Genomic DNA, 14,801 nt, shown 5'->3' on the forward strand with positions numbered 1-14,801 from the left:
ATATTCCATACCCACGATGATGTGTTACACGAATATTGGTGGTCATTTTGTTGTGTTAATTTGAAATTATTGGAAAACATAATGTTGTTTGTGTACATTAGAGCAACACGAAGGTCATCAAATGTAGGACAGCGTGAGGAAAATTTTAGGGCAAAATACGACACATTTACACAGAACGGAAAAATATTTTCGTCCAGAACAAAATTTTGTGGACAACTGGAATTACCCATTGTTATAGATTATTTTCTAAAAATAAACCCGAAACTATGAGAAACAGTACAAAACTTTTTATTTGATATTAAAGAAAATTTTCTAACGTCAAATGAGAACTTCGTTTATCAAATATTTCATTCGTTAGAAGAGAAAAGTCTTTTTCAGTGTGTTTGCTACATTTTATATTCTAAACTACTATGGTATTTAGTCTTCTTGAAAACGATCCAGAAATCTTCACTCGTTCTACAACAAATCTACAAAAGTACGAAAAAAAATTTACCAAAAATCTACTGAATTTAATAAATTTTATTTTAATCATTTTTTATCAAATTTTTGTGCTTAGTATGAACAAAATATTTTTTCTTCCAAAGAAATATATTAATTTTTTATTTTAGCACTTTATTTCAATATTTGAAGTATTATACATTATGATCCTATTAGCGACAATTTTTGGCAGTATAAATATTTAGCTTGCCCCAACAAATGGGAAGTTACTACTTCTACAAAAAGGGGAAAAAAATACAATGGTCTTTGTTTTCTTTCTATAGAAAATTTTGTTAAAATTTTATTTCTATTGAAAATTTTGTTAAAATTTTATGTCCATAGAGATAATTTTTTGTCAAGATTTTATTTCTATAAAAATTTGTTTGTCAAAATTTTATTTCTATAAAAATTTGTTTGTCAAAATTTTATTTCTATAAAAATTTGTTTGTCAAAATTTTATTTCTATAAAAATTTGTTTGTCAAAATTTTATTTCTAAAAGAAATATATTAATTTTTTATTGTATTCTATTTCTATTGAAAATTTTGTTAAAATTTTATGTCCATAGAGATAATTTTTTGTCAAGATTTTATTTCTATAGAGAAATTTTGAAATTTTTTTTATAAATAATTTTTTGTCAAGATTTTATTTCTATAAAAATTTGTTTGTCAAAATTTTATTTCTAAAAAAATTTAGTCAAAATTTTATTTTGACTAAATTGACTTATGTGGGCAACTTTTTGTGTTTTGAGACTCACTGCCAGCGTTGTTTTTATACCCTCCACCATAGGATGGGGGTATATTAACTTTGTCATTCCGTTTGTAACACATCGAAATATTGCTTTTATTTCTATACAAAATTTCGTCAACATTTTATTTCTATTAAAAATTTTGACAAAATTTTATTTTTATAGAAAATTTTGTCAACATTTAATTTCTATAAAAAATATAGTCAAAATTTATTTCTATAGAAAATTTTGTCAAAATTTATTTCTATAGAAAATTTTGTCAAATTTTTTTTCTATAGAAAATTTTGCAAAAATTTTTTCTAAAGAAAATTTTGTCAAAATTTTATGTCTATAGAATATTTTGCCAAAAACGTTTTCTATAGAAAATTTTGTCAAAAAATTTTTTTTATGTTCTATAGGAAATTTTATGAAAATTTTATTTCAATAGAAAATTTTCATAAAATTTTATTTCTAAAGAAAATTTTCTTAACCCTTTCGACCCTAAAGTTGCCTGTGGGCAACTTTTTGTGTTTTGAGACTCACTGCCAGCGTTGTTTTTATACCCTCCACCATAGGATGGGGGTATATTAACTTTGTCATTCCGTTTGTAACACATCGAAATATTTGTCTAAGACCCCATAAAGTATATATATTCTGGGTCGTGGTGAAATTCTGAGTCGATCTGTGCATGTCCGTCCGTCCGTCAGTTGAAATCACGCTAACTTCCGAACGAAACAAGCTATCGACTTGAAACTTGGCACAAGTAGTTGCTATTGATGTAGGTCGGATGGTATTGCAAATGGGACATATCGGTGTACTTTTACGTATAGCCCCCATATAAACGGAGCCCCAAATGTGGATTGCCGATCCTCTAAGAGTAGGAAAATTTACCTGATCCGGCTGAAATTTGATACATGGTGTTGGTATATGGTCTCTAATAACTATGCAAAAATTGGTCCACATCGGTCAATAACTATATATAGCCCCCATATAAACCGATCCCCCGATTTGGCTTGCGGAGCCTCTAAGAGAAGCCAATTTCATCCGATCCGGCTGAAATTTGGTACATGGTGTTAGTATATGGTCTTTGACGACCATGCAAAAATTGGTCCATATCGGTCCATAATTATATATAGCCCCCATATAAACCGATCCGCAGATTTGACCTCCGGAGCCCCTTGGAAGAGCAAAATTCATCCGATTCGGTTGAAATTTGGTACGTCATGTTAGTATATGGTATCCAACAACCATGTAGGAATTGGTTCATATCAGTTATACATAGCCCCATATAAACCGATCCCCAGATTTGACCCCGGGTGCCTTTCGGAGGAGCAAAATTCATCCTATCTTGTTGAAATTTGTAACGTGGTGGTAGTAAAGGGTGGTTACAATTTCAAGGGCCGATGTTGATTTTGAATAAAACACAAACTATTTAGGAAATTATTGTAATTTTATTTTATTATAATATATTGGTATTACTCAATTATGTATGGAACAAATTATCGGCCAAATGGGCGCCGCGACCTCGGTGGCACACCTTCATCCGATGGTCCAAATTTTCGTGACGCTGAGGCATAATGGAGGTTCTATGCCGTTAATGTGCCGAATCATCTCATCCTTTAGCTCTTGAATTGTTGCTGGCTTTTCGACGTACACCTTTTCTTTCAAATAACCCCAAAGAAAAAAGTTCAACGGTGTCAAATCACATGATCTTGGCGGCCAATTTACATCGCCACTACGTGAGATAACATGGCCATTGAATTTGTTGCGCAAAAGAGCCATTGTTTCGTTAGCTGTGTGGCAAGTGGCACCGTCCTGCTGAAACCACATATCGTCCACATCCATATCTTCCAATTCGGGCCATAAAAAGTTCGTTATCATCTCACGATAGCGAACACCATTCACAGTAACTGCCTGACCAGCCTCATTTTGGAAAAAATACGGCCCGATGATGCCGCCAGCCCATAAACCGCACCAAACAGTCACTCTTTGTGGGTGCTTTGGTTTTTCGACAATCACTCTTGGATTCTCATTCGCCCAAATGCGGCAATTCTGTTTATTGACGAATCCACTGAGGTGAAAATGTGCCTCATCACTGAAGATGATTTTCTTCGAAAATTGATCATCCATTGTTGCCATTTCTTGGAACCATTTAACACGTTGTTGGATTATGTATCTCTCCATGGTTCAAATTGAGTAAGTCTGAAATAGAGAAATGTCAAATAAAATTCGGAAAAAAACTTGGCGTTTAGGTGTGGTTCACATTCAACATCGGCCCTTACAATTTAACCACCCTTTATATGATATTTAACCACCATGCCAAAAGTGGTTCATATCAGTCCATAATCATATATAGCCCCCATATAAACCGATCCCGAGATTTGGTTTTGGAGTCTCTTGGAGGAGTAAATTTCATCCGAGTCAATTGAAATTTGGTACATTATGCTAGTATATGGCCACTAACAACCATGCCTAGCTAGGTCCATATCGGTCTATAGTTATATATGGCCCTCAGATAAATCGATCCCCAATCACACAAAAATTGGTCCATATCAAGTTCATAATTGTATATAGCCCATATACAATCGACCCCCATATATCAATTATGGCTCTCTACTTACCGTGCAAAAGTCCACATCGATTCGTAATTATTTGTAGACTTACCTATACATACCATTTTTTGTCTAATATATTTATACCACGTATGGACTAACTAACAATGTAGAAAACGATGTTAAGAAGTTAAGATACCACAACCCAATTAATTTGATTGTGGATGACAGTCTTTCGTAGAAGTTTCTACGTAATCCATGGTGGAGGGTACATAAGATTCGGCCTGGCCGAACTTACGGCCGTATATACCAGGGATGGAAAATGCAGTACTATAGGACTATTTTCAATACTTTTTCACCCTGGTCAGTACCGTAGTACCCCCGCGAATGATTTAGTACCTTTTGTGGAGACATTTTTGAGCCGATATCAGATTTATGGTACAATAGGTTTGACAAAATATTTTAATATTTTGAGAAAGTCTTTAACAAACTTATTTGCTAATAGTCTCTTACAAATTTGGCACAACAGACAAATTCATGCGGAAAGAAAATCTCGATTTTGGAAACGCCTTAGAACAATATTTCTTAAATTTGAAGAAGGTTTTAGTAGCAAAAAGCATGTGATTCTATATTACACTTCCACACGAACACTTTCTAGATAAGACGTTATCGATCGCGTACTAAAATAATGCAAACCATTACAGTCACGGTCGAAACTTGAGACAAAAATAATCTACCAACACTTGGAGAAAATCTTATCAAATACTACCAAAAAGTATTATTTTCCAAAAATATATTTCTTCAGAAAGTTGTATCAAAATTTTATTTCTACAGAAAATTATGTCAAAATTTTATATCTATCGAAAATTTTGTCAAAATTTATTTCTGTGGAAAATTTTGTCAAAATTTAGGTCTTTAGAAATTTTTTTGTCAAAATTTTATTTTTATTGAAAATTTTGTCAAAAAAAAATTATAGAAAATTTTGACAAAATTTTATTTTTATTGTAAATTTTGTCAACATTTTATTTCTATAGAATTTTTGTAAAAATTTTATATCTATAGAATTTTTTTCAAAATTTTATTTCTATAGAAATGTCTTTTTTTTCAAAATTTTATTTCGGTAGAAAATTTTGTCAAAATTTTTTTTCTATAGAAAGTTTTATCAAAATTTTATTTCTACAGAAAGTTTTATCAAAATTTTATTTCTACAGAAAATGTTATCAAAATTTTATTTCTATCGAAAATGTTGTCAAAATTTATTTCTGTGGAAAATTTTGTCAAGATTTTATTTCTATAGAAAATTTTGTCAAAATATAGTTCTATAGAACATTTTTTGTTAAAATTTTATTTTTATTGAAAATTTTGTCAAAATTGTACTTCTATAAAAAAATTTCTCAAAATTTTATTTCTATAGAAATACAATTTCTACCAATCTACAAAACAGTAGAATTCTACCAAATGTAGCGACCGTGATTACAATGCTACGGTAGTCTTTGTAGGCGGATATAAAACTAATCCAAAAAAATATTTAAAATTGAGGTCAACTCAACAAAATTTTATTTTCTTTAAAAATCAGTCTAATGGAGCTCTTGTCAATAATCTTCTAATGAAATTTTTGTTGATTTAGGTGAAAAGTACTTTTTCGATCAAAAAAAATACCTTTTTTGTACTTTCTTAAAAATTGTATTTTCCATCCCTGGTATATACTTGTTTTCGTATTGCAATCTTACTCACACAATGTCGGTGGCAGTGAGTAAGACACCAATTACCATGCGATCTTTTACATTGATACAAATGCGAGCATAAAAACACCACTAGCATATGACAATGTTCGTATGCAGTGTCTTGCAATCTTAAACCAATCGACATCGTAACAACGCTCGGTAAACAAAAAACGAGTGTGGCACTTAAGGGTGATTGCACTCAACAACAACAATTACCAGCAGTCGGCATTAGCTCAAGAGAATTGAGAGAGTACCAAATAAGAGAATACCAATCTGCTGAGATATAGGTAACCAATTTATGTGATTGCTTCACTACGGTGTTTTCGAGATACCAACATTCATACTAACAACACTGACATTCGTCGGTTGCATTGGATATTGGTGGTTGAATTTTTTTACCAATTGGTGTTTAAAGATTGCAAATATTGGTGTTTACTAAATACATTGGTTGGTTGCGGTAGATTGCAGCCGTTCTCTGCTCTTTTGGTTAAACCACTCTTGTAGTTTAGTCAACACAATGGTTTTAAAGCTGAGATCAAAACAACAAATATGATAGAAAATTTTCTTAACATTTTATTTGTATAGAAAATTTTATCAACATTTTGTGTTTATAGAAAGTTGTCAAAATTTTATGTCCACAGAAAATCTTGTACAAATTTTATGTCCATAGAACATTTCGTGGAATTTTTATTTCTATTAAAAATTGTGTCAAAATTTTATTATTATAGAAAAGTTTGTCTAAATAAAAATAAGAAACATAATTGCCGATAAAATAACATGGTTGCTATAAAAATGTTAAATGTTTTTCGCACAAAAAAAAAACATTTTGCTTAGTATGTGTTTTATAATAACCATGCACAATCGGTCCAAATTTATATATATAGGTCCCATGTTAACCGGTTTCCGGATTTTACCACTTCCAAAATTATAGGTAGCCCCCATGCAATTTTTTTTTGTCAAAATTTTATTTCTAAGAAAATTTTGTCAAATATTTATTTCTATGGAAAAAATTTTATTTCTAAAATTTCGTCAAAATGTTATTTTTATTGAAAATTTTGTCAACGTTTTATTTATATAGAAAATGTTGACAACAATTTTGACCAACTGCACACAAATCGATGATTTGACGGTGGCAAAGGAAAAGAGATATGATTGTACGAATTTATTTCGGCATAAACTGGCTATCGTAAACCTTTTTTCGGAAGGTTCAAGTGTGGTTCACTTTGGGTTTAGTGAACTGCCTGAATTTATTCTGATAATTGGTTGATAGTTTTGCTGCAAGTAGAGAATGCTGATGTGGAATGTGGTAATTCCGAAGCGTGCGTTCATGCAACCATTTTGCAGTCAATAGGGCTTTGTCCAAATAAATTTTATGTCCACAGAAAATCTTTTCAAAATTTAATGTCCATAGAAAAGTTCGTCGAATTTTTATTTCTATAAAAAATTTTGTCAAAATTTTATTTTCATAGAACATTTTGTTTAAATTTTATTTTCATAGAACATTTTGTCTAAATTATAAGTCTTTAGAAAATTTTTCCAAAATTTTATTTCTATAGAAAATTTTGTCAAAATTTTATTTCCATAGAAAATTTTTCGAAAATTTTATTTTTATAGAACATTTTGTCTAAATTTTAATTCTTTAGAAAATTTTGCCAAAATTGTATTTCTATAGAAAATTTTTTGTCAATATTTTATTTCTAAAGAAAATTTTGCAGAAATTTTATTTCTATAAAAAATTTTGCAAAAATTTTATTTCTATAGAAAATTTTGTCAAAATTTTATTTTCATATAAAAATTTTGTTATATTTTATATTCTAAAAAAATCTACACACAAAAAAATAACTGCAAATAAATATTAACAACTTTATTTGTATGTAAAATCTGCTGATGCTCAACAAATTTGTCTATTGAATATGAGGCATTTGTTGTTGAAATGTGTTTGTAGATGCTTGACAGAGGAAATAATAGGAATCTTCTGAATTTTCAACAAATTGTTTCGTTGCGAAAATAGTTGACTGCTATCGATATGAAAACAAAAACAAAAATACAAGACTGGTTACTCGCACATCGCTGAGAACATGTACGAAAGCTAAAAGAAGTATGCGAAGAATACCGTTAGAACAAAATGAGTATGAGCACATGCACGTGTATGATAGCAAGCAAAGAGCTCATTCATCAGAGAATACAGAAAGGCATTTATAAATGTCTGTGAAAAATTTATATTATATTAAATGTGTTTGTTGTATGAGATAATTAATAAAACCATATTAATATCGGGATTATAGTTATTACAGTTCTAATTAACTAGAATATATATCACTAGGCAAAAAGTTGTCAAAATGCTTGCTAGACCTGGACTACTCAAATTTATAATCGTCATACATTTACAAAACTGAGTATAGGATTTTCGACACAAAAATGTTACATGTTCCCCGTCCAAAAATAGGATTTTGGTCATATTCCTTCTCTGTGTGTACTTAACAAAATATCTCCAAAATTGTTCCGGCAATTTTGCAATTTTGGTACAATAATTCTGTCAATTTCAATTTAATTTTTTGTCAATACACCAATAAATTTGTTACAGGTCATTGATAGACTCCAACAAACCACATACAAATTTTTTCGTTCAAATTCAAAAATATTTGTTGAGGATTAAACGTAACGATCAACAACAAATATTTTGTATTGTTGGAAGCTCAACAAATTACTTACAAATTATGTTATTGAGAACACAAATTATTTGTTGCCTTCTGATGGTAACGATTGCTAACAACTTTTTTGTAATAATGGTTATTAAAAGTACAAATTAGTTTGTTGCAGGAAAATTAACAAATTTTGTTATTGGTTTTCCAACAAAAGTTATTGGTTCTCAAACTTAGTTTTATCTGTGTATTTCTATAGAAAATTTTGTGAAAATTTTATTTCTATAGAAAATTTTGTGAAAATTTTATCTCTATAGAAAATTTTGTCAAAATGTCATTGTTATGGAAATTTTATCAAAATTTAATTTCTATAATTTTGTCGAAATTTTATTTCTAAAGATAATGTTATCAAGCATTTTTCTATAGAAAATTTTGTCAAAATTTTATTTCCATAAAAAATGTTTGAAAATTTTCTTATTTTTATACAGAAATTTTTGTTACAATTTAATGTCCACAGAAAATGTTGTCAACATTCTATGTCCATAATAAATTTCGTCAAAATTCTATTTTTATAGAAAATCTTGTCAAAATTGTATTGCTATAGAAAATTTTCTTAAGATTTTAATTCCATAGACAATTTTCTTAAAATTTTATTTCTATAGAAAATTTTGTCAAAATTTTAATTCTATAATAATGTTGGTCAAAATTTTATTTTTATACAAAATTTAGTTAAAATTTTAGTTCCAAAGAAAATTTTGTCAAAATTTATCTCTATAGAAAATTTAGCCAAAATTTTATTTCCATAGAAAATGTTGTCCAAATTTTATTTCTATAGAAAAGTTTGTCAAAATTTTATTTCCATAGAAATTTTTGTCAAAATTTTATTTTTATAGATAATTTTGTCGAAAATTATTTTAGTATGGAAAGTTTCCATTTCCATAGACAATTTTCTCATTTTTTTTTATCAATAGAAAATTTCTCAAAATGTTAGTTGTATAGAAAATGTTGTCAACATTTTATTTCAATGGAAAATTTTCTCAAGCTACTTTAAAACCCATTCATATGTAGTCTAACTTAAAAATGTCCACAACAATTACTTATCATAAATATAATTTCGACACAATTTGCTTTAATGTCCCGAAAAATGTTTAAACTTTAATTCAGATGGCAGTACTTAACAAGAAATTATCCAATTTCATCGCAGCCCTTGGCTATTTTACTGATATTTTTTGGTCTATGGACATTGGCATATTTCCTAATGCCACAATATGCTGATCCAAATACGGTGATAATGCGCATAGCTTTGCTCTTTGTGGGAGCACAAACAGCTGGCATTTTGGTGACATTCATCCATTTACCTGATATGCTGGGCATGTTGTTCTTTGGTGTCCTCTATACAAATGTTGGTCTCGCCGATTTTGCGGGATATGCAAAATTTGAAGGATTTCTAAGGTATACACATTTTCACGGCATGCATTGTTTATGAAACTAAATTAAAATATTTTTTTTAATTATGTTTACAGGGAGATGGCTTTGATTAATATCATGTTATTGGCTGGTTTGGGTCTAGATGCGAATGCCTTTAAGAAATTATGGTTTATGATAGCACGTTTGACGCTTATACCAACTATAGCAGAGGTATCTGTAATTGCGGGATTGGCCCACTTTCTATTAAATATGCCATGGTTATGGGGTATACTATTAGGGTAAGTACATACACACGTAAAAAACAGTGAACTGGTTTATGGGAAGAATGAACTACCTGGTGTGAAATTTGAAGTAAATTGCTTCGCATTTTATAGATTTCCATAATGCGTTGTTCAGAAAACGAGACTTCACTGAAATTTTCAATTTTTAATTACCATTCATTACTTTTTTTTCTTCTTATCAGCAAAAATGAACTAAACGTAAATAACAAAACCAGTAAGGAAAGTCTAAAGTCGGGCGGGGCCGACTATATTATACCCTGCACCACTTTGTAGATCTAAATTTTCGATACCATATTACATCCGTCAAATGTGTTGGGGGCTATATATAAAGGTTTGTCCCAAATACATACATTTAAATATCACTCGATCTGGAAGAATTTGGTAGACTTCTACAAAATCTATAGACTCAAAATTTAACTCGGCTAATGCACTAGTGTGGAACACAATGTTTGTAACAAAATATGGGAAACATTTAAATCTGGAGCAATTTTAAGAAAACTTCGCAAAAGTTTATTTATGATTTATCGCTCGATATATATGCATTAGATGTTTAGGAAAATTAGAGTCATTTTTACAACTTTTCGACTAAGCAGTGGCGATTTTACAAGGAAAATGTTGGCATTTTGACCATTTTTGTCGAAATCAGAAAAACATATATATGGGAGCTATATCTAAATCTAAACCGATTTCAACCAAATTTGGCACGCATAGCTACAATGCTAATTCTACTCCCTGTGTAAAATTTCAACTAAATCGGAGTTAAAAATTGGCCTCTACGGTCATATGAGTGTAAATCGGGCGAAAGCTATATATGGGAGATATATCTAAATCTGAACCGATTTCAACCAAATTTGGCACGCATAGCTACAATGCTAATTCTACTCGCTGTGCAAAATTTCAACTAAATCGGAGTTAAAAATTGGCCTCTGTGGTCATTTGAGTGTAAATCGGGCGAAAGCTATATATGGGAGCTATATCTAAATCTGAACCGATTTCAAACAAATTTGACACGCATAGCTATAATGCTAATTCTACTCCCTGTGCAAAATTTCAACTAAATCATAGCAAAAAATTGGCCTCTGTGGGCAAATGAGTGTAAATCGGGCGAAAGCTATATATGGGAGCTATATCTAAATCTGAACCGATTTGGCTGATATTTTGCAAGTTTTTCGAGACTCATAAAATATTCGGATGTACGGAATTTGAGGAAGATCGGTTGATATACACGCCAATTATGAGCAGATCGGTGAAAAATATATATGGCAGCTATATCTAAATCTGAACCGATTTTTTCCAAAATCAATAGGGATCGTCTTTGAGCCGAAACAGGATCCTATACCAAATTTTAGGACAATCGGACTAAAACTGCGAGCTGTACTTTGCACACAAAAATACATCAACAGACAGACAGACAGACAGACAGACAGACAGACAGACAGACAGACGGACAGACAGACGGACAGACAGACGGACAGACAGACGGACAGACAGACAGACGGACATCGCTAAATCGACTCAGAATTTAATTCTAAGCCGATCCGTATACTAAAAGGTTGGTCTATGATTACTCCTTCTTGGCGTTACATACAAATGCACAAACTTATTATACCCTGTACCACAGTAGTGGTGAAGGGTATAATTATTGACGCCAAATCATTACCATTCCAAGAAAACCGTAGTTCATTCTTACTATTTTGGAGAAGTAATTTAGTTAGCATTGAACTTATTAGTACGGTCACTAATATTTTTTCCAACGTTTAGTTTATAAAATGTTTGGGACAGACTTGGAATAAAGAAAATATCATTGGGGTGGAAACTTTTCTTAAACAATTTTAAAAATTAACTGAAACAAAATATTTGTTGCATAAATGTAAGATATTTTTTTTTAATGTGAGAAATAACATTAAATTTTAGACTAAGTTTCGATTTGTTCGAGTTGACTATCGTTGACACAAATTATGGCTTTCAAATATTTTTTAATGCTAATCATACTGTCCAATATGCCCGAACCGCATTTTGGTGGCTACTGTGTGATAGAAATGAAGCGAGGAAACTCCTCTTTGACAAGTACACCCAATAATTTTTGTTACTTCACAAACTGATCAATTTGAAATGGCTTCTTACCGGAGAATACCAAGCTTGGTAACTGACCACTTTTGTGCAAGCGAAGCAATTCCTTGCTTCTATCCAAGATAACTTTTTTGTGCGTCGGTGAGCTCTTGAATTTTTTGGATCTCCAATGGCCTTAGTCCAAGCTCATTTTTCAATATTGTTGCATAAGTTCTCGCGATATTTTCAAGTTTGGTCTGCACTTTTCGTATCATTTCTGGTGTTGTTAATCGTTTTTTATACCCTTCACCACTACTGTGGTACAGGGTATAATTAGTTTGTGCATTTGTATGTAACGCCAAGAAAAAGTGGTCATAGACCCATCTTTTAATATACCGATTGTCTTAGAACTAAATTCTGAGTCAATTTAGCGATGTCCGTCTGTCTGTCCGTCCGTCTGTTCATGTATTTTTGTGTGCAAAATACAGGTCGCAGTTTAAGTCCGATCGTCCTCAAAATTGACATAGGATCGTTTTTTGGGACAAAGACAATTGCTATTGATTTTGGAAAAAATCGGTTTAGATTTAGATATAGCTGCCTTATATATTTATCCCCGATCTGATCATAATTGGCGTGTTTATCAACCGATGTTCTTCGAATTCCGTACATCCAAATATTTTAGGAGTCTCGAAAAACGTACAAAATATCAGCCAAATCGGTTCAGATTTAGATATGGCTCCCATATATATCTTTCGTCCGATTTAGACTCATATAACCACAGAGGCCAAAGTTTACTACCGATTTTCGTGAAATTTTGCACAGAGAATAAAATTGACATTCTACCAATGCTTGGTAAATTTGATTGAAATCGGTTCAGATTTAGATGTAGCTGCCATATATATCTTTCGACCGATTTACACTCATATGACCACGGAGGCCAAAATTATAACAGGTTGGCTGATAAGTCCCCGGTCTGACACATAGATGGCGTCGCTAGTAATAAATGCAAATTATTTTTATATAGTACCAACCTTCAAATGATTCGTGTCAAAATTTGACGTCTGTAAGTCAATTAGTTTGTGAGATAGAGCGTCTTTTGTGAAGCAACTTTTGTTATTGTGAAAAATATGGAAAAAAAGGAATTTCGTGTTTTGATAAAATACTGTTTTCTAAAGGGAAAAAATACGGTGGAAGCAAAAACTTGACTAGATGATGAGTTTCCAGACTCTGCCCCAGGGAAATCAGCAATAATTGATTGGTATGCAAAATTCAAGCGTGGTGAAATGAGCACGGAGGACAGTGAACGCAGTGGACGCCCGAAAGAGGTGGTTACCGACGAAAACATAAAAAAAAAAACAAGTATATACGGCCGTAAGTTCGGCCAGGCCGAAGCTTATGTACCCTCCATCATGGATTGCGTAGAAACTTCATCTAAACACTGCCATCCACAATCGAATTACTTAAGTTGCGGTAACGCTTGCCGATGGCAAGGTATCTTACAACCTCCTAACACCACCTTCTAAATTGTATGTAAGTCCATACGTGGTATACATTAAATCAAATAAGATCGATCCAATACGTATATATCAGTTCATATATATCAATTCAGTTTGACAAAGTAGACATAAAATTTTGACAAAATTTTCTACAGAAATAAAATTTTAACAAAATTTTCTATAGAAATAAAATTTTCACAAAATTTTCTATAGAAATAAAAATTTTTACAAAATTTTCTATTGAAAGAAAATTTTGACAAAAATTTCTACAGAAATAAAATTTTGACAAAATTTTCTATAGAAATAACATTTTGGTAGATTATTTTTGGCTCTAGTGGCAACCATGATTATGAACCGATATCGACCAATTTTTGTGATATTGGACCAATTTTGGTATGGTTATTAGCGACCATATACTAACACCACGTGCCTAATTTGAACCGGATCGGATGAATTTTGCTCCTCCAAGAAACTCCGGAGGTCAAATCTGGAGAATGTTTTATATGGGGGCTATATATAATTATGGACCGATATGGACCAATTCTGGCACGGTTGTTAAAGATCATATACTAACACCATGTTCCAAATTACAACCGGATTGGATGAAAATTGCTTCTCTTGGAGACTTCGCAAGCCAAATCTGGGGATCGGTTTATATGGGGGCTATATATAATTATAAACCGACCATATACCAATATCATGTACCAAATTTCAGGCGGATCGGATGAAATTTGCTTCTCTTTGAGGCTCCGCAAGCCAAATCTGGGGATCGGTTTATATGGGGGCTATATATAATTATGGACCGATGTGAACCAATTTTTGCATGGTTGTTAGAGACCATATACCAATACCATGTACCAAATTTCAGCCGGATCGGATGCAATTTGCTCCTCTTTGAGGCTTCGCAAGCCAAATCTGGAGATCGGTTTATATGGGGTCTATATATAATTATGGACCGATGTGGACCAACTTTTGCATGGTTGTTAGAGATCATTTACCAACACCATGTACCAAATTTCAGCCGGATCGGATGAAATATGCTTCTGTTAGAGGCTCCAAGATAACTTTTTTGTGCGTCGGTGAGCTCTTGAATTTTTTGGATCTCCAATGGCCTTAGTCCAAGCTCATTTTTCAATATTGTTGCATAAGTTCTCGCGATATTTTCAAGTTTGGTCTGCACTTTTCGTATCATTTCTGGTGTTGTTAATCGTTTTTTATACCCTTCACCACTACTGTGGTACAGGGTATAATTAGTTTGTGCATTTGTATGTAACGCCAAGAAAAAGTGGTCATAGACCCATCTTTTAATATACCGATTGTCTTAGAACTAAATTCTGAGTCAATTTAGCGATGTCCGTCTGTCTGTCCGTCCGTCTGTTCATGTATTTTTGTGTGCAAAATACAGGTCGCAGTTTAAGTCCGATCGT

The 14,801-nt window shown here is 31.7% G+C and overlaps 1 protein-coding gene across 1 annotated transcript in view; it reads left to right on the forward strand.

Moving 5' to 3' along the window:
• Nha2 (Na[+]/H[+] hydrogen antiporter 2) overlaps positions 1-14,801 on the forward strand; it is a 328,883-nt gene that overhangs the window by 194,780 nt on the left and 119,302 nt on the right. Inside the window, exons 4-5 of the mRNA XM_075290150.1 lie at positions 9,285-9,572; positions 9,644-9,826. Coding sequence (XP_075146265.1) covers positions 9,285-9,572; positions 9,644-9,826 — 471 coding nt within the window. The remainder of the gene's footprint in view (positions 1-9,284; positions 9,573-9,643; positions 9,827-14,801) is intronic.

Source organism: Haematobia irritans, chromosome 1 (genome assembly GCF_050003625.1).
Source record: "Haematobia irritans isolate KBUSLIRL chromosome 1, ASM5000362v1, whole genome shotgun sequence".
In the NCBI taxonomy this organism is placed as follows: Eukaryota; Metazoa; Arthropoda; class Insecta; order Diptera; family Muscidae; genus Haematobia; species Haematobia irritans.